A 21425-nucleotide genomic window follows, 5' to 3' on the forward strand; every position below is an offset into this window, starting at 1 on the left:
CTAAAACTGGGGCACAACCAGTGAAAAGATTTTTCATAATTGTTTACAATTAGATCTTATTAGGTGATTTCAAGCCTTACTTAAGAAAATTTTAGAGTTCATCATAATTAAAAAATTTGAATTTATGTAATTTTCACATGTCAAAAATATTCTTCTTTTGATTTTTCCCAATCATTTAAACATGTAAACCATTACTGGCCTGAGGGCCATACAAAAACAGGTGGCAGGCTGGATTTGGTCTGCTGTCTATGATTTGCTCACTGTTGTTCTAAAAGCTAAAGGCTCCTGGCTGGGCACAGTGGTTCATGCTTGCAATCTCAGCACTTTGGGGGGACTGAGGCTGGAGGATTGCTTGAGGCCAGGAGTTTGAGATCAGCCTGGACAACATAAGGAGATCTTGTCTCTACAAAAAAGTTAAAAATTAGCTGGGTGTGTGAGGTGGACCTGTAGTCGTGGCTACTCGGGAGGCTGAGGTGCAGGTGGAAGGATCACTTGAGCCCAGAAAGTTGAGGTTGCAGTGAGCTGTTGCTGGGCCACTGTACCCTAGGCTCAGTGACGGTGAGACCCTGTCCCTTAAAAAAAAGAAAGAAAGAAAGAAAGAAAGAAAGAAAGAAAGAAAGAAAGAAAGGAAAGAAAGAAAAGAGAAACAAAAGAAAAATTCAACAGTTTAAGGTAAGATTGAAGCTTTCACATTATATTAACTTTACGAGCAGATGAGGTTACAAGTTGTTTTGTTAATTTCCTATGTATCCTCAACACAGCTGTGGTCAAACATCTTCCTAACACCCCAACACCATCACCACTGTTTCCCTGCAAGGGTTCAAATTCTGCTGCTAGGAGCTATTACCTTGAAGCTGCCATGAGAAGGAAAGAGGCTTAATGCTACATCTGGGTTAAGAATGGGGCAGTGACTGTCAGGTCTGGTTCTTACCGATCATCTCCTCTATGAAGTCTTATCTACACATCCAGGCCCCAGGAATTTCTTCTTCCTGTCATCGCCTAGAGCAATGATCTCTCACTTACTATGTAGCACAAGTTACTATGCATTGTTGTTTCTTAAAATGTCTCTCAACAAAAGCTCCCAATTAGATATTAAGCTACCTAGGAGTAGAGTTTTGAATTTGTTGAATCTCCAATGACTAATATTGGATTCTTAAGGGAATCTCCATATGCCCTTTTACCCAGTAGACATTAAACATTTGGTGTTGAAGAAAAGGCTGATGGTGCTACTGCCAGAATGCTGCTAGAACATGATTTCTGTAGCTAAAACCAGGGTACTGGTCCAAGTTTTGCTCTAACTTTGTGGCGTGAACTTGGGCAAGACTCAACTTCTGTAGGTCTCAATTATCTGTACCACAGGATAATAATGATAATATGAATTCAGAGTTCTTATGAAGAATAACTTAAATAAAATAATGTATGTGACTGTGTCTTATAAACCATAAGGCCCCATATAAATTAATTTAACTGCTCTGATTGTCTTTAAGGATGTACTTTTAACAAATGATCTGATATCCCAAGGATGGTATCCCTGTGTTTTCAGATGTCTTGTTGAACTTCGTGGAAAAATTCAAAATAAGTGTTTCTTGTAGGTCAATGCATTTTAAGTAAGCCAGAGTATCAAAGTAATTAAGTGGTATTTAGCTAGGAAATTGGACACAGTTCTTTAACAATATCTCATTTTCTCAACTTTTTTTTTTGGAGTTGGCTATAGACTCTTGAAAATATTATGGAAATTTAATGGAAAATTCCCAAAAAGATGCATATACACACATACGCACCCACATTTTTAGAAAACTTCAGATATTCAAGACTCCATGAAGCCCACTCCAGGATAGGAACCACTGCCCTATGGCTTGAGACAGGGAGTGTGGTTTCAGGAAAGCACCAGGGGACCTGATTCAGACATCCTTAACTGATTTGGGAATTAAATTAACTGATTTGGTTGACAGGTGTTGTTTTTTTTTTTTCCCCCTCATCACAAAATCATTAAGCCATAGGAAGGTAGGTGGACAGTGGAATAGTTTTTTCCTAGGTAAACTATAATTGTACAGGAAACTATAGCGCTGTTTTTTTCTCGTAATTCCAAGCTGCTTCAATTCTCTTTTTAAAAGCATGGTCAAATTTACCATTCTGGCATTTTCTCCATTGATAGTCATACCTTGGTTTCAAAGTTCTTCACATAACTTTGCAAAAGAAGTCATTAGCCTTTTAAAAAGAACACTGAGGTTAAAAAAATATCGTTACGCCTCCTATCACGTCAGCTTCCACATTGTCAAAAATGTTTGAGATAATTTTAAATAAAAAATGAAAACCTCAACTAATACTAGCAAGGTGGTCAAACATCACAAATTAAGAAATATTTTAACTGTACTTTTGAGTATTGAATGTATTTCTTCACAGTGCCTTTTTTTTTTCCCCATAAAAGAAAAGAATTCTTTCTTAATACCTAGATGACAAATTCTCAAGATATACACAGTTGTTTCTTATTATGGCTTCCCTGGAAAACATTTCTGGGAAAGCACAATCCCCAGCCACTTACTTTGTTTACAACAGACAAAACTGCTTGTGTGGTATAAATAGGAGTCTGTCCTTAAATGCTGCTGAAAAATAAAATGCAACCATGAAAAGGAGCCATTTCCTGCCCTAAAGGTGGCTTAAAAAAAATTCTTAGCTACTTTAGGAACAGCACCAAAGCGTAAATAATAATTATCAATTGCCGCATAATAAAAAACTAATTTTATATTATAGAAAAAAAACAAAAATGAAAACAAGCCACATATTCCAGCGATGCCCTCAGAATTGTCAGCATTACAGGGTTTTCTTGCCCTGCAAGATGATGAAACCCCCTTTTGTCCTCCTGCGTTTGTGATGTATATCTATAACTCGTCCTTGTTTGTGCAGATAAGCCTTGCCTTGTCTCCCTAACTGCACTTTCAAAAGCAGATTCACAGTTGTTTGACTTTTGATCTGGGTAGCAGCTAGCTCGACCACCTGCACTGTGCATGAGCTGTTACTGAGCTTGCTTTGTCCCGTCTTATAACACAGCCAGCCTTTTAAAATTGATGTGTGAATACGCTAATTTACAATGTGAGCGTTGAAACCAAAAAATATGGTGGTGGTAGCGGTGGTGGCAGCCGAAGAAGGGGGAGAGTTGTGGAGGGAGAAGCCCTAACTCTCGATTTATAAAGTTCAGATACTGTTCGCTGCCTCTGGCATTTAATGAAACAGATGGCCAAAGCCCTCCCTTAATTCACAATGGAGCAGACAGTGGTGTAATGGTGTGGGGGCCTGGAATTATAAAATGTTGTTTGGTGATGGTATACGTTAATAAATAGCCATTTACAAGGGGAGCTAAGGGCTCCATTACTTGCTTATAAGGAAGGCCTAGGGCTCCTTGCTTCAAGTTAACAGCTCAAGGCTGCGTTCAAAGAAGGCATTGACGGAAAAGGTAAAGTGCACCCTTCATATTCTATGTAGCATTCAAGAATGGCATGCATCCAGGGGAAAAAAGGAAAATCACAAAAGGAAAGTAATTCAAAAATTAGGTCAAATTGTGGCTCACAATCAAGAAAAAAGATAAGATGTGTTTCCATTGTGATTAAATAATGGAGAAAATATTCTCTTATTGGGAAGTTACATATTTTATCTTTGAACGGACATGTTTACATGTAGCCAAAGTGCAACAGATAAAAACCCGCAGACTTTCCACTAAATTATACCCATATGAACTCAGATAACAACTCTGAAACTATTTTGTGGCATTCTTCCAAAGACTATTCATTGATGAGGCCTACATCAGGGTAACGTGGCCGTGAGCCAAATGTGAGGAGGTTCCTGACCAGCAGTATCTCACAATAGAGAAGTGAGGGTTGACCTCGGGATCCTGAAGACAACTGGTCCTATAGCAATTCCTCATTCTTTTGGGGACAGAAATGTGCTGCGTGTACTATCACCACTCTCCAGTAACCGCATTATCAACCGGTTATCAAGGGCCCATCTATGTGGCAAGAGGGTTATGCTGGGCCTTGACTAAGGCTGCTTCAAGGCTGCTTTCGCTTTTACGAAACACTGTGGATCCTCCAGTTGACGGTGCATCCTGCTCTGCTTTCAGGTGGGAAATTCTAAACCCGTCTAGGAACCTGCACAGCAGTTACCACCATGGTTCCCTGACTTTGTTTCATTTCTCTTTCATCCATGTTTCTTCCCTTCTTAATTTCTGCTGCTTGCACAATACTGTGGGGGAGCTGTAAAGCATCCTTTTGGGGATAAGGTGGAGAATACAAAAAAACCTAGAAGAAAATTAAGACACAGTTGATAATAATTACAATACATGCCATGTAAAGTGGATGATGTTCATGTCTTGTGAGAAGTACAAGCTGTTGTGAAAGAGCAGAACAAAGATGCATCATTTCTGGCTCGGAGAGTGAAGAAGGCTTGAGGGAGAGTGAGGTAATTCACCTGAGACCCAGAGTATAGACAAAAGCTCATTTGGAATATTCAAAAGGTAACATCTGTTGTTTTTGCCCACCCAGTATCCATTACCGTTTTGGAAAAAAGCTCTCAGATTCTTCTGAGGGGACTATGCCTCATCCATTCGCAGTCTGTTTGTCCGTCCCCTGCACAGGGTCTCATGCCTACAACATCAGATCATAGATTAATGGAGTTTTTACCTGACCAGACCCAATCCAAATCAGTAAGATTCCATGCTATTACTTTCACTGGAGGCATTCGAATGAAAAAATCGCTATATTCAATGGCTGTACTGAGGCGCTGGCAAGAGCTGTCTCCACCAGGGGAATCCTTGACGAAGGCCAGAACCCATCCATAAGTGATCTGAGATGTGACGTGGAAGGAGCAAGAGCCAGTCCTGACGATATTGTTGGAACTTTTAGATTCAAACGCTGTTTCAAGTCGCTTCTACCCTTGGACTACTTAGTTACATGAGTTCAGATATATATATATGTGTGTGTGTGTGTGTGTGTGTGTGTATTTTATGGCCAGTTTGATCTGGATTTCTGCCACATGCAACTGGAAGATTTTGACTTACATAGGTGGCAAAAGGAGAACATTCCAGGTAGAAGTAACAGACAAAGCAAATGTCTAGAATTAGTGAAGAGTGAAGCTAGCTTGGAGGTTGTAAGTAGTTACCACTAGTAGGGACATACTGCCTACCCAAAGGGAGAAGCAGCAAACAAGGCTAGAAAGTTCACTGGAAAACCTTAGCGATGAGACTAAGGAAGACATTCTGTGTTGAACATCACTATGGGAGATCCCTAAGTACACAAGAAACAGCACTCGTCTGACACCCTCCAAGTAAATTGGTCAGTAATATTCAGAACGGCAAAAGAAGGGAAGAAGAAGTACAAAAACCAACTAGGAGGCCCCCCTCCCTAAACAGCCTAAATGAGATGGGAAACATGTGAGACTGGAGGACGGCTTTGCTCCAGGTAGTACTCAGAACACACTAGAGTAGTTCAAGAAATGCTGCTGAGTGACAGTCCCAGAAGGAAGGGGGAACAGTGGCGCCATGACAGAAACAGGGACATAAGGAAAAGATGATGGGATTTATTATTATTGATTTGTAATTTTTAAAAAATTCCTACGAAACTCTAGTAATGGAAAAAGAAAACTTAAAAACATCAATTAAAAATTCATCAACCTAGAAGAACTATTAATTAACATTTTGATTTTAGTCTTTGCTCTCAGGCCCTATTTCCTTTAAAACCAATGCTGATAATGATGATAACCGATACCTCAATGTTTCCTGGTACTTTATCATGTGCCAGGCACTGTTGTGTGCACTTTACACGTATCTACTCATTTATAAAAATTTCCATAGTAAAGACTATTGTCATCCCTATTTTGCAGATGAGGAAACTGAGGTACAGAGTGGTGAGATTCTTGCCAAAGGTTACTAGCTAAAAAGTGGCAGAGCCAGTGCAGCTCCAGAGCCTACTACCCCTTATCTACTGGGACATATGCCTCTGGACGCATACATAGAAATTTCACATAAATAATTAAACAAGACTGGGACTGTTTGCTCCAGCAAGGATAAGACTCCAGATGATAAAGTTAGATATAGAAATAAAATTTTCTAACAATGACACTTGTCAAATTCCAGAGGTAAGGGAGATGATAGACTCTTCCGCTGCACGGTGCTGTTATTTCTCGCTTCTGGTTAATGCCACACGGTCTATGCTTAGCAATACAACAATTCAAAAGGACTCCTTAAGAACACACTCACGTGGGACTCCTATGGCACACAGTAGCTGCAGTTGAGCGCCTTCAGCCCACCCACAATGATGGGATCCAGTAGGGTTTGTTCCTTGCTTTCAGGAACAAGTGTCTACACATCCAGAAGGGTTGTCTGACCATCGTGAGGAAACTGAGTCTCCACAGAAGGATAAATAGTTGGTGTAGTAGGAAAACCAGGCTCCGGAGGCAGACGACTTATGTAGACCCTGATGGTATTTACCAGTGGTTCCCTTATTTCTTAAAACGGGAGTAATAGTATCCATCTTATAGAGTTATCATGAAAGTGAAAGAAGGTAACGTATAACAAGTATCTAGGACTGTGGCTGCTACCTACCTACCCACCAGAGAGTGCATAAGTAGCAGTGTTTTTGGTTATTAAAGGGTACAGTATAGTATGGATTTTGAATTTCCTGGTCAGTGAAATGAGAGGGGGGCATGGGACAGTGAGAGGACTGACATATAATTGCCAATGTTTAATATTTCCAAGTATTTATTTTTCTGTTTACTGTAACAATGAACCTAGTTTAAGGAAATTATTTACTGCCACCAATTATTTCACAGAAGAAATGGAACTATAATAGCATCTGACAATAAGTTGGCATAACAAAAACTCAACTGTTTGTTCTTACTCTTCTTACTACTAGTGAAAACTGGTTCTGATTCATAATCTGGTCTTTGGGAACCTTGTGTAGTGTGTCAAAAGAGCAAACTAAGTTCACATCCTAATTCTCTTTCTACAATATGTGAATCTGGATAGTTTACTTAACTTCACTAAGCACAGTTTGCCTCACCCGTAAAATGGGGATAGTGATGCCTCCTTCACAGAACTGTTAAGGATAAAATCAGATAAGATGTATAATATATGATTTAGGGTCACATATGCACTTAAGGCTCAATGAATGCAGCTGGTAGAGTTATCATTGACAGATAAGGTGTTGCATTCAAGTGTCTGACACTAGAGCAAAATTCTATGTTTAAAGGCACAGCATGTTATTAAAGAGAAACATATAAGCAAATCCAAAGCTATTCTTTGGTTTGGTAAAAACGTTACCCATGCTGGCCTTGAAGAGGTCAATCTTAAATCTGTTAAGTCCAAAGAATCTATTGGAAATTCAATCACTTTATTCTGAAAGAATAAGCGCTTGATTAAAAGCTGAAGAATAGTTTAGACATTGAGATTTTGCTACACTAATTTCAGGTCAGGGCCCAAGTTTATCACCAGTAAGTAAAATGTGCTGAGAAAGAGGAATGAGAGAAACAGAGAAAAGAAAAAGAGATAGAGACAGAGATGTAAAAATATAAATGCAAGATACTATGAGAGAAGGTACTTTCTTCAGTGCCTAAAAATTGACAGCACATTTTCAAGGACATTTTTCTCACATGTCTTGAAAACTCTCTACTGCTGAATTTTCAGACATTGTAATAAGAACAATTAGAATATAACAGAATGCTTCCTGGGCAAAATGAAGGAGAAAGAAGAATGAGTTTTTAAAAGAAGCTTAAACATCGAGCCATGGCATATGTAAGAATAAACCTGTTTTTATTTTAAAAATTTTATTTCTATAGCTTACAGATCTTGCATTGGCATTCCTGGTCTATTTACTCTTAGGAATCATTCTGACAGTGCATTTAAGCTTTTCAGATGTTTTACCTATCACTCTACCAAAGACTATGTTTAAAATGTAAAATATGATAGCAATGATAGGTGGCAATGATTCTCCAGACTAACTCAAAAGTAACTCTAACAAAAATATGCGTATTAAATAATATTGTGTGAATGGTGCTAGCTAGGTCAACTGCATTTAATACTGTCTGTTTTGTTTATATTACAGATTAGTTACAAAAGATCTCTAAGCAGCTCCATGCATAAGGAAGTTAACCATACTCATACTGGAAGGATAAACAAAATTCACTTTCTGAAGGAGACAATCTGTGTGTGTGTGTGTGTGCACATGCACATGCACGTGTGTGCAAATAGTTGGGGGCAAATATAGGTAGGGAGGGGGAGAGAGGAAATTATTTGATTTGAGACTGTCAAACAGAATAGGTGTTAAACAACCATCTATGCCATTTCTTCTTTTCCTTTTCTTTTTTTTTTTTTGATATGGAGTCTCACTCTGTCACCTAGGCTGGAGTGCAGCGGTGCGACCTCGGCTCACTGCAACCTTTCGTCTCCCAGGCTGAAGTGATTCTCATGCCTCAGCCTCCCAAGTAGCTGGGATTATTAGCTACTGCACCCGGCTAATTTTTTTTTCTATTTTTTAGTAGAGGTGAGGTTTCACCATGTTGGCCAGGCTGGTTTCGAACTCCTGGCATCAAGCGATCTGCCTGCCTAGGTCTCCCAAAGTTCTGGGATTACGGGAGTGAGCCACCACACCTGGCTTATGCCTTTTTTTTTTTTTTTTTTTATAAGCACTTTGCCAGCATATACAATGCGGCAGAGAAGCCAAGGTAAAGTAGTAACATATCCTGTAAATTTCTGTCAGTGGAGCTCTTAAACTGTAACTTTGTTACATTCCTGAGGCATTGTTCATGTACTTTTAGAAACAAATATACAATTAGTGATCAATCATTAACTCTTCAGAGGTAAAAGGAAACAGAATCACCATTTCTTTTTATTCTGACTCTGAATTTTGAAAATCTTAATTTTCATTTGTACTGATTGCCAACAGTTTGAATGAATAAGACTTTCTGCTCAAAGGTATAGAAAAAATACACACACAAACACATACATCAATACATACATATGAAGAGAAACATTTCAGCCTCCTAGTGATACTGTGACACTTTAAGACAGCCAATTATAAAAATCAAATTTTGTGAAAGTCAATGAAAAAATCCATTTATTGGACCCCGTTACAACATAAATAGTCATTTGTTTCATGACCATTTTCATTATTATCTGAATTCCACTTTATGTAAACTCTGTCTACAGAGTTAGGAAATGAACAGTTTGTCCCTTGATAACTCTCCATCTTATGTCAGAATAGAAGAAAAATTACTTTCCAGGAAATCAGTCATAGCTGTGTTCTGATGTGGACTTTTACTATTATAACTTTGAATTGACTAATTTTCTCTTTTGTTTTCTTTCTTTTGGTAATATGGCGTGCTTACACAAAGAGCAATTTCTTTTTGGTTGAATCAGTTGCTATCTCACCAAATTACATATTATATGTCAATTTTTTTGCATACCTTAGTTCTTTTCAAAATTTGTAATGATTCCACATGCCATTTTCTATTTCTCTATTTTTTTCCAAACATGTTGGCTTTATAGCCATTTAACTCGTATTTTTTTTTATTAGTTATTTGTTTTCCTCGTGTCCCTTTTAATGACCAGCAAGGACTAACTGGAGTTGTGGAATCTTCAATAGATGCCTTGAGAATCTGTTAATTTTGTGAATTTCCATGGTACATTTTTATGCATATGTCTTCTACTACACTAAAGTACTGTGAAAGTGAGGATAAAATTGGGTTCATTTCAGGATCCCCAGCCCTGGCGTACAGACAGTAAATATTTACTAAGGAAATGAATAAGCAGAATAAAGAAAAGAAGAAAGGAAAGAAGGAAGGAAATAGATGTTTATCTTATTTGAAGTTTAAAAAAAGATAAAAAAGCATGAGTGGTAGATGATTATTTAGTGGCTGCTAGATTTTATAAACTTAATTTTGTTGCTTACTCATTTTGATTTCCCCAACTCCTTTTGGTCAGTTTTACAGATAATCAAGTGGACATATGCACAGATCTTGGTACCAATGGAACAGTGTTTTCACCTGTCTTCACAACAGACCATACGTAAAATGGCTCAAATGAGGAGCCATGCCAAGCCATTTTTGTTCACGTTACAAATTTGAGAACAATCAAGGTTTAAAAGAATTAAAAAATAACCTGCAATATTTCTTTTAAACAAAGCAATTCCTTGGTTTGGTATACTACAGAATATTTAACTATTTTCAGTCACACAGAATTTATCATATGAAAACAATTAAGCTTATGTTATATGCAGGTAAATGCTCGCACTGCACAATGAGGACATTCATTTCTTTTACACATTTGTGAAGGTGGCAGATGAGCACGATTCAATATCATAGCATTTCCTAAATCAGAAGCGCTTGCTGACACACGACATAGCTATGCAGTTTTGGTAAGAAGAATAGTAAGAGAATGTGGCTTTTCTTTCTGAAATACAAGCTCACCAGGGCTGGAAGCGAAAGCCATATGAATGAATGGGAGGGATGTAACAGAGAAAGCAAAATCAGAGCATTCAATAAGAGGCTTTGGTACATAAACCCTGCCTCTATTTCTCTGCAGAGAGCTTTTCCATGAGATAACCAAAATAATGAAGCAGAGAGGTTGGTAAAATGTTTGTACCTTTTCCCAAGTCCAAAATACATTGTATATCATATGGGGCAGTAATTAGAAACTAAAACAAAACCACCACTGCATTTGGTCCCCAGAGACCATTGCCAGGTCAAGGCATTGGTTGAAAATATCTGAATATCCTGGCTGATACCAAGATCCCAGCTGTGCCTAGTGAAAAACATTGTCATGCATGTGAACAGGTGGACTTAAGCGTACCCTTGGTTCAGATGTAGCAAGGTGATGTCCATTTGGGAATTTTTATTTCTGTTCATACTCTAGACACATCCCAAAAGAAGATGAGTCAGTGATTGACTGAGTTTGCCTACAAAGAGAACCCCATGTAGATTTCACCAGAGTAATTTTCTTCCGTAGGCTTCTGAAACAACCACGTTATTATGATTTCCCTACAGAAAGCCCAGTCAAAGGTTGCCGAAGTTGTTTGTGCTTCACCCTCTCTAAATGACTTGCAAATTTATTCAAACACAATATGAGGAGATGCTTTATTTGTTGAAATAACTGTCTGCAGTGTCCTGCACTAAAGGGTGAGGTACATCAAGCAGAAACATGGACAGAAATACATTGGTTTCGAAACCCATAAATCCTTATTTGAATCTGCCAACCTGAAAGCCACGTGGAGCCCGCATAAACTATTTTTCCTAAATGCTACATCTGATTAAGCCATACCATTAAATGACAGCTGAACTTTAACATTAATATGATATTATTTAAATAACCACATCATTTTTTTTACACTAAAAATGATGAATGATTTCTGGACAGCTCAACTGACATAAAGCAGGAGGACTCTTTAATGAGATTTGACAAAATGGAGACATATGCAGAATATTTGTTACAGCTCACGACGCAGGAGCCCTCCCAGGAAAGCAACAGAGGTTTTTCCCTCCCCTTCCTTTCTTTTTTATTGTCTATAGGCACTGAAGCATTCCTTTCAATCACCACTACCCTTTTCTCTGAATTCTGAGTTTTTCTTAGGCCATTTACCTAGTACTCTTAATCAGAGAATTTGATGGCTTATGATTCTGAGTTGGGAGTCAGGGTCCAAGAAAACGAGATGGAATGTCATATTATGCCAGCCTTGGCTGGAAATGTCCCAGGAACTTTAAGCTTGCTACTGGTCAGGCTGCTTAGAAAAATCTTAACAGTCTTGAAGACCAAACCACTAGACATTTGATTGATTCTTATGTAATAAATCTGTAACATGGCAAACATACTTTTAGCAAACTATTGTATATGGATATGTGATCAAAGAAGACTTTAGTTATTTTTAGATGGTTGTCTTTATAGTATCAACTATAAAGATTTCCTTCTTAAAAATTCTAATTAAGCTATTCCAGAGGCCATTCTCAATGTTTCTCATTCACTTTTCTATCCACAGTTCCAAACTGACAGTCATGCTAGATGATATTCTTATGTGGTAGATTCTGAATGTGAAATAATTTTGCGCTGAATGTACTTATAAGAACATTACCTACATTCATTCATTTATTTTCTCATACTATTTAGCATATTTTTCATCAATCAAGGTTGAGTTACACATATAAAACATGAACATTTGTTTGTTAGCACATATTATTCAGATAATCTTGACGTTTTATAAATCATCGTTCAGTGTATACATAAAACAGAAATGTTTCCCCAAACAGTGTCACTTAAAGAAATGAAAACAAGGCAACACAGAGCAAAGCTAACAGCAACTGTGCTCCTGAAAATGGTAGGTCTGCATTCCCTCCATAAGAAGGAGGCCATCAAAATAGAAAATAAAATCAGCCTGCTCCTGCCATGGGGCCCTCCTCAGGCTATGAAAAAACACTTCATGTCTAACCCTAATTTTTTCCATAGCTTCAGGTTACCCTCTAGCTCAAGCCTTCTCTCTAATCTGTGTTACTATGTGTCCCTGTCCAAACAAGAGTTAACATCAGTGCTTTATTATTTCAAACAGGTCCTGACACAGGGCACTAAGAGCAGAAGCTTAAAAGCATGTAATATGCCCCGTTGCAATTGAATGAAAACATAATATTTTTAAAAAGAGACAGAGAGAAAGATGGGTCCCTACCTTGCTCTTACCTTCGCAACATCCCCGTCAGAATCCTGGAGCTTTTTCCCAAATTAGCGTCTGTTTCCCGAAGCTACAAGAAGAACAGCAATGTTAAAACAAAACAAAAGTTCATGCAATTAGATTATTTCTAAAGTGCATGGCAAGTGACAATTTATTTCATGGTAGAAAATCCAAACAATAAAAATGTTCACATATACAAAAATAAATACATTTCTGACAGCTACACAAACATGGAAAATTCTTATATTTGGAGAATGACACATGAGAGGTAATCTTGGGAGCTTTAAGCTGGATACTAGAACCGGATAGAAAAGCAAAGCACAGGCTGAAAAAGTTTCATAAACATTTGGTAATTCGTCTCCAACTTATGAATGTGCAAAGTCCTAAAAACATAAAAATAAAATGAATTGAGAAAAGATGACCACCAGTCATTCTATAGTTTCCACTCTAAAAGATGAACATACTCCAAAATCTCCCTCAGTGACCTTCTCCTCTATAAGAAGTAAATAAAATACCCACCTGGGAGCATTCTGGGATGGGGACATAGAGTCAGCTGCTCTTTGCTCCATGTCACTCTCTTTCTTTTCCTTTCCACAGACCTTACACCCTCTTTCACCTTAGATACATATAACTACCTAATTGCTACTGTTTATGTCCCAGTGCCTTTCATTTATGTCTTCATTTACTGAATATGTGAAAAAAACTATATCACTTGTACTTACTCTTTCACGTGCTCGCTGTATCTTTTCTCTGTCATGACTAAGGTTTTCCAACATCTCCTGACCAATTTGCTCTATGGAAAAGAAAATCTGAGTAAGGAAAAATGACTCGGAGTGCACATGAGAATAACTCTCAGGAGTACCCAAATGACATAAAATGTTAAAGTAGCATGCATGCATTATACATTAGACACGATTTCAATTCATGTATTTGAAAAATATAAACAGTATTTGATAAATGTGTCTATTTATCTTAGGTATAATTAGATATTTGACCTATAGAACACAACCAACATGAGAATAATGACTTAGAGATGATGTCTTGCCCAGGCCACTCCAGCAAATACCAGCAAAGGTGGAGGAGATCTGATGTCCATTAGTCTATTTTGTCATCATGGAATTTAGCTGTTGGTTTTTACAGGTTATAAGTAATGTTAATGATTCTGCTCTCCCTTTCCCCTTTCATTTTGCACATGTATGTCAGACTCCATTTAGAACCATTTTAATTTTAGTGTATTCGCCCTGCACAAGTAATCCTCATACGCTCACCTACATATGCTTATTGGTAGTGAACTGTCTCTAGGCTTCTGCTCTCTTCAAGGCAAGGGCTCATTTAATGTGTTATCAGCAGCTGGAGGTACTTGAGTCAACTCAAGGTGAGGTGCATTCCTTCTCAAGTAGTAGAAGAGAGCTCATGCTGGAGACAGTGTTTTCACCCCAGAACTTTGAAACCCTAATACTGTTATAGGCAATTTAGAACATTCATTAAAAAGCCATACTGCTGAGTTTTAATGAGGTTTTCCCGTGCCATGATCATCTTATTTGGTTGACACTAGGCAGTCTCTTCTCCAATCTGCAGACCCTTTTAGAAGACAGTAGGTATGGCTTGACCTCATAAATAACCAGCTGCCTTGAATAAATCGTTTTCAGACTCATTCCCCATTACCTGGGAGGTGCCTTATTCCATACTAGAAGGATGCCTCTCTTATAATCTTGGCAACCTATCTGACTACCTTGTTCTACATCTCTCTCTCCTTTTCCCTCTGGCATTGTCTCTTTACTCATACCTATAACAACAATCATCTCTGGCTTATAGACATATAGAAGCATTCAAACAAGCACCTATTATAATAATAACAAACAATTTAATGAAGTCAGTAAGAAGTCACCATGCTAGTTATTTGGCTCATACATGTACACTGCTAGGCTTTTTTTAAAGGACACCCTAAAAATGTAGAGCAGTAGTTAGGCCACATTGAGAGCTTTGGCTGTGAACTCACACTGCCTGAGCCAAAATCCCAGTGCTGGCCCTTACTAGCTGTGTGGCTAACTTCATTGTGCCTCAGTTTATCCATAAATGGGAATATTAATAATAATAGTACTATATCATGAGTTTGTTGTAAGAGTTTAATAAGGTAATTCAGTTACAATATTTAGCACAGTGACTGGCCTACAACAATAATAAGCATTTATTGAATGATGATTGATTGATCATCATTCAATCAAGAACATCAATGGGCTATTATGACTTTGCCACTCTCCTATCTTAGTCCTGCTGTAGCCCACTTGAGCTGCAATTTTATTCACAGGAAAAAATATCTGTCCTGCCTTTCTCACCAAGTTGATGTTATGATCCAACGAGATAGCCTAAGTAAAAATGTTGTGGAAGCTATAGGGTACCATATAAAGGCATGTCATGAAATAGCATGTAAGATTCAGAGTATTCAACAAAGAATCATTGAGTCCCCACTGTGTGCCAGGTACAGGTGCCAGGGATATGGCCAGCAAACAACATCAAGTGTTTGCACTCATGGAGCTTCCATGCCAGCAGTAAGGATTAAGCAGTTAAAGAAGTGTTACAGAAGAGTTACAGACAAGTGTTATCAGAAGAGTTTGTGTTTCAAGGCACATTAGAAAAAGCACTGCATATTCCTTTCATGACAGAAAATCCAACTCATAGGAAACAGTTACATGCACTAGCATAAATATATTTTTGACAGCATACACATTTTTAACATTCTTTCTCAGTATAGTAGCTCCTCTTAGACTTATTTCAGCTCTTTATTATTAACCCCATACAATTTATCCTTAAGGTAAAATTGGGTAAGATATGTGGCTCCCAGTGGAAGCATCACAGCAGTGGAAGATGATATCAATAATGGAGAAGGAGGAAATAACTGAAGTTGAATTTTTTTCTTTTCTTGCATATTCAATTTTGTCATACTGTTATTACTGTTACATTGGATTTCTTTTATCAACATAATATAGCAATTATAATTCATTTTTCACTTAAAACCTTTAACATATATGAGCACCATGAACACTGCAATTATTTCAGCAAAATGCTATTTATATCATATTTTCTCCTGTTCAGATTGATGGTATTATAACATGTAATCTAAAACGAAGAGGAAATAGGTTATTACTATTGTGTCTGTGGCCAGTATCGTATCCCCAGTAAGTATCTGTGGAAAGAATGAATAAATAAAAGAATTAAAGTATGTGTCAGGTTTGTGACCTATTCTTGCTCTTAAAGTCCATCCAGTGTAGCACTGGAGAAGCTGACATCAGAAAGCAGGTAATAGATTCATCATTCTATCAGGTTCGCTGAGGAGAAAACTCTACTCTGAGTGGACCTATGGTCTGCTACTGAAGGAATCAACAAAGAAGTAGTAAAGATCTGGGTCTTTTCAGGAGTTATAAACCACTCTCACAATCTCCTTGCCTCCCCAGACATAGCTCAGCATCCCAAGTACTAACTCGATCTAGCAAGAGAAGAGATATTGGCAAGAGCGTATGCATCCCGGTCTTAACACCCAAATGCCATGCACTGTTGGAAACACAATTCTTTTTTCATTTCTTGCTTGCTCTCTTCCATTTTAATGCTCTAATAAAGAAAATTTCAGGCCAAATATATTACAGTGATAACTATTATGGAATGAAAAAAAAAATTCATGTAAAGAAAGTTATGTGGTTTTTCTTTTCCACTGTGGGGCCCACTCTTCTAGTCGAACCAAAACAAATCAAGACAATGAATTAGAGGGATTATTTTTAATACAGACTATCTTTGGTTTGGCGATTATTTCATTAAATAATTAGAAACACTGTTAGGTTTATTTTTCTTGAATAATTTAACTGAAGAGGTAAGCATTCACCAAAAACACCGTAATAGAAAGAACACAAGCTCAGAGGCCTAAGCCAACGGCAGATGTGAGATTTAAATTTTCAGTTCTTTACTTTCCATAGTGCCTTAAGAATGGAACAGCCATACTGCTGCTCTTGAACTAATTTGAGAAATCATAAATTTTATAAATAGTGTACTTGTTGACTGTGAGGGTCTTCTTGAGATTAAGAAACAATGGGAAGCATAACAAGGCAATGAAAACTGACGGTGTATGCTGGAATTCTCCATGTCAGTACGAGCATGATAAATGAATTCCTGGAAGGAAGAGCTCCTTCCTGCACTTCTCTCCTTTCCACAGTGGTCCTGGGAATCATCCTGGGAGTAGAGTTCTCAAACACATAAAATGAATTTTCGTTTTTACAGTTACCCAGAATCAATCATATCCTTGATCCATAGCCCCTTTTTATAGATAAACATATGTGCAAAAGGGTTTTTGGCTAACATTTCCTTTGCTTTTCAATCTTTGGGAAGATATACACAATAGCCACTGAATACTTTCCTGTCCCATAAAGAAATTGAGAAAGGAGCAGGTGACTTCAAATCTAGCAAGATATCTCCTGAAGGACTGGCCTGACATCATGAAAATAAGACTTAGTCTGAAGAACTTGTATCACTGAAAGCATCATGTCTCTCCACTCATAAAATAATAATACCATCTGAACAACAGTATAAGTGTAACATAAGACTAATATGAATGAACCCCTTTTTTTAAAAAAAAAAAAACTTATAAGACCTGTATTTTGGAGGTGAGCAGATTAAAATATCCTCTGTAAGAAGTTAGGACTTACTGAAGCTCACATCATGTTATAAACTGGCTGAAAGGGAAGGAGCCTCAAATCTAATTCACTAGGAAATGTCCCATTTGATACATTCAAAATATTTTTAAAAAGTAGTCACTGTGGAAAATGCAGGACACTCTCCAGAAGACAGTGATTATTCCTCAGCACACCTATATTTATTTAATTTTCTTTTTATAAACCTTGTTAAGAATGTGGTTTCCAACAAATTATTTTAAAAAGCGAAAACAGCAAGTTGGGTCTTCTTTAAAGGACTGAGAGAAGGTAAGGGTATCTTCCGGCACTTGAAAACTTCACCAGCAATTTTAGTAGCAGATAAAAGGCATTCACAGTTACACAACTATTGTTTGCATACAGGGACTTTTGTGAAGTGCAGGAGTTCTGCAAAAGAGCTATACTGAAGCATGTGTTTTCATATGTGTATTGCAGAACACCAACCAGATGAAAAACCTTGAAGTAATATGTCCTCACAATTTGGAGCGCTGAATTTTGGACATGACTTGGGAACTTCTGGCCACTGAATCTAATAAAGGTAGAAAACGTGCTGCTTCAGGAAGCAGAGGGATTCACATACAGCTTTCTCAGGAGGGATCTGATCACGGAGTGGTTGGATCAGTCACTCTTCGGCATTTAGCATAGCTTCCTGGGCACTGACTCTGCTCTCATGCCCTGAATAGCTAGGTTATCCTCTGTATTGATGTTACTTGGGCATGAAGAGCCTTTTGAATTCCTGATATCTGGAAAAATACAACAATGGAAAGAGAGTTCTTTCAACATCTTTCATTATTTGACAACCTAAGACATGTGAGGAACTTCTGCTTCCAGTTAGGATGTAGAAAGATGCCACAGAAAGATGCAAATGACCATTCCCATGGAAACAAGAAAAACCCAGACAAAATAATTACTAAACTTTTCTGGAGGAAGTAAGTAGATGCAAAGAAGTTCTGATGAATTCTAGAGAGAAACAAGTACTTTGTGTATGAGCGAACAGGTATGGCAACTTTGATACCAAGTTTGATATAAGGCAAGTGCCTGCTCTGAGAATGAGCCTGCCATAGATAGAATTTGTAGGGATGAGAGAAATCAGTCAAATGTTAAATGATGATGTAGGCTTACAAAACAGAATGGAATCTAGATGAACTCTAAACACAAAAACAAATTGCTTGGTCTGATATTTCTCCCCAAATCTTCAAATTTGCCAAATAAGAGGGAATAAAGGTGGAGCTAGTCAGTAAAGAGAAATCACATATTCCCACATATTCTTGTGCGCTTATACTTTAAGACGCTGTCAGAGTTGAGTCTAAAGGTGAACCAAAAAATATCTGAAACTGCAGATCAACCAACTCCCAGCTCAAACACTGACAATATGTTTTGTTTGTTTGTTTGTTTGTTTGTAAGAAGCAGCAGAACACAGGTTGGAAGTGCACTAATTATGGATGAATCCAATCTTATAGCTTCAGCTCAGCACCAACTCAAGTTTTGGGAGAATCAGATCCTTCTATTATCTAAATACAAGATAAGAGTAAAATGTTATCTTGTATATATAACAAACCCAGGATGTTATATTTCAGATTCCCTTGTTCTTTTTTATACAGTGTATGGAATACTATAAAATTGTGACATGCAAAAAAAACAGGAAAGAAGAATAATCAAGAGAAAATACACCTATATGAGTAGACTGATAGATCCTAGTCACTACAGTTAACAGATGAAGATTTTAGAACTATTATAATTGTGTTAAATAATTTATAGGAATAGGTAAACATTGAGTTTATCAAGAAACAAATGGAAACTCTAAAAGAAACCAAATAAAATTTTAGAATAAAAATATAACATTTGAAATTAATTCACTAGGTGTACCAAATAGAATATCCTTCACTATAGAATAAACGATCACTGAACACGAACATAGTTAATAGAAATTATCCAAACTGAAGGAGGAAAAAAATTTTAAAAAAATGAACACAGCATCAATAACTTGTGAGGTTATAACAAGTGGTCTTACATACATGTTATTAGACTACAAGAAAAAGAGATTATTAGAGACATAACAATTTATGAATAAATATCTGAAGAATTAACAGTCAAACTTTTCCAATCTGTGTTTTTTAAAAAGCCGATCCACAGATCAAAGAAGTTTAAGAACCTCTGAGCAAGAGAAATAAAAACCACACCTAGTCATGTCACAGCCAAATTTCTGAAAACTAAAGATAAATTTACAATCTTGGCTGGGTGCAGTGGCTCATACCTGTAATCCCAGCACTTTCGGAGGCCAAGGCAGGTGGATCACTTGAGGTCAGGAGTTCAACACCAGCCTAGCCAACAAGGTGAAACCCTGTCTCTACTAAAAATACAAAAACTAGCTGGGCATGCTGGTGGGTGCCTGTAGTCCCAGCGACTCTACTCGGGAGACTGAGGCAGGAGAATTACTTGAACCTGTGAGACGGTGGTTGCAGTGAGTTGTGATTGCACCACTGACTCCAGCCTGGGTGACACAGCTAGACTTCCTCTCAAAAAAAAAAAAAAATCTTAACAGCAGAAGAAAAAACACATTCAGGAAAACAATAATAAGGATGAAGGCTGAATTTTCATCAGAGACAATACAAACATACAGTGGAACAACATTCCAAGGTGCTAAAAGAAAAAATAAAAAGTCATTCGATGATTCCATATCCAGCAATAATGGCCTTCAAAAATTAAGGTGAAATAAAGATATTCTTTGATAAGCAAAAAATATTACCCAGCAGAAGTAAACTGCAGGTTATATTAAGGGAAATTATTCAGGCTCAAGGGAAATGACACTAGATAGAAACCTGGGTGTACAAGAAAGAATGATGAACACCAGAAATGGTAAATCTGTGGATAAATATAAAAGCAGACCAGGCGCGGTGGCTCACACCTGTAATCTCAGCACTTTGGGAGATTGAGGTGGGTGAATCAATTGAGGCCAGGAGTTCTAGATCAGCCTGGCCAACATGGCAAAACCCCATCTCTACTAAAAATACAAAAAGTAGCCAGGTGATGGTACATGCCTATAATCCCAGCACTTTGGGAGGCTGAGGAGGGTGGATCACTTGAGGTCAGGAGTTCGAGACCAGCCTGGCCAACTTGGTGAAACCCGTTCTCTAGCAAAAAGCACAAAAACTTAGCTGTGTGTGGTGGCACATGCCTGTAGTCCCAGCTACTTGGGAGGCTGAAGTGGGAGAATCACTTGAACCCAGGAGGCAGAGGTTGCAGTGAGGCAAGATTGTGCCACTGCACTCCGGCCTGGGTGACAGAGTGAGACCCTGTCTCAAAAATAAATAAATAAGAAAATAAAAATAAAAGCATTTATTTTTATCTTATATTCTTTCAAAGTAATTAACTGTTTAAAATAAAAATAGTGATAACATATGCAGAAGCAAAATGTATGAAAACCAAAGCACGAAAGATGAAGAGGAGGTAAACAGAAGTATACTGTTGACTGGCTCTTGAGTTATATGTAAAGTAGCATATTGATTTAAGGTAGGCTGTAATAAATTAGGGATAAAAAGCTTAATTTCTGAGTTTCTTTCTCCAATATAATACAGTACCCACTAGCCACATGGGGCTATTTAAACTTCAATAAATAAAATGGACTTTAGTTCCTCAGTAGCACTATCCACATTTCAAGTGCTCAGTACCTACACGTGGTTAGTGGTCACTGTATTGGAGAATGCAGAAATACAACCATCTCTAAAATGATCTCCAAATTCCCTTGTCTTTAAGACACACTCAAAGAAATCAAGAAGTATTCACTTGGGGTTTGATTTAGGTAAAACATTCCCTTTCTCTGGGCCTCAGTTTCCTCAAATGTAAAATGAGAATCTTAGACTAGATGACCTTTAGTGCCCCTTGGCTTTAAAATATCAGAACTTGGGCCGGGCGTGGTGGCTCATGCCTGTAATCCCAGCACTTTGGGAGGCCGAGGTGGGCGGATCACGAGGTCAAGAGAATGAGATCATCCTGGCCAACAGGGTGAAACCCCGTCTCTAGCAAAAACACAAAAATC

At 37.7% G+C, this 21425-nt stretch overlaps 1 protein-coding gene across 20 annotated transcripts in view; it reads right to left on the reverse strand.

The window, feature by feature from the left end:
- The window catches only part of VTI1A (vesicle transport through interaction with t-SNAREs 1A), a 380208-nt gene that overhangs the window by 145027 nt on the left and 213756 nt on the right, over positions 1–21425 (reverse strand). For 12 of the 20 annotated variants that reach the window (XR_002524575.2, XR_004177138.1, XR_001891551.3 and 9 more), the window contains 2 exons: positions 13418–13488; positions 12704–12765 (listed from right to left, as the gene is read on the reverse strand). Coding sequence is in view for 14 of the 20 variants with exons in the window: in XM_017944318.3 (XP_017799807.1) it covers positions 12704–12765; positions 13418–13488 (133 nt within the window). In the remaining 6 variants the exon portion in view is untranslated. Of the gene's footprint in view, positions 1–2412; positions 4638–8647; positions 12766–13417; positions 13489–21425 lie in introns of those variants that run through there. The other 8 variants (XM_017944325.3, XM_017944323.2, XM_009215348.4 and 5 more) reach the window with 5 other exon arrangements.

The sequence above is a fragment of the Papio anubis genome, chromosome 11, assembly GCF_008728515.1.
Source record: "Papio anubis isolate 15944 chromosome 11, Panubis1.0, whole genome shotgun sequence".
Taxonomy (NCBI): Eukaryota; Metazoa; Chordata; class Mammalia; order Primates; family Cercopithecidae; genus Papio; species Papio anubis.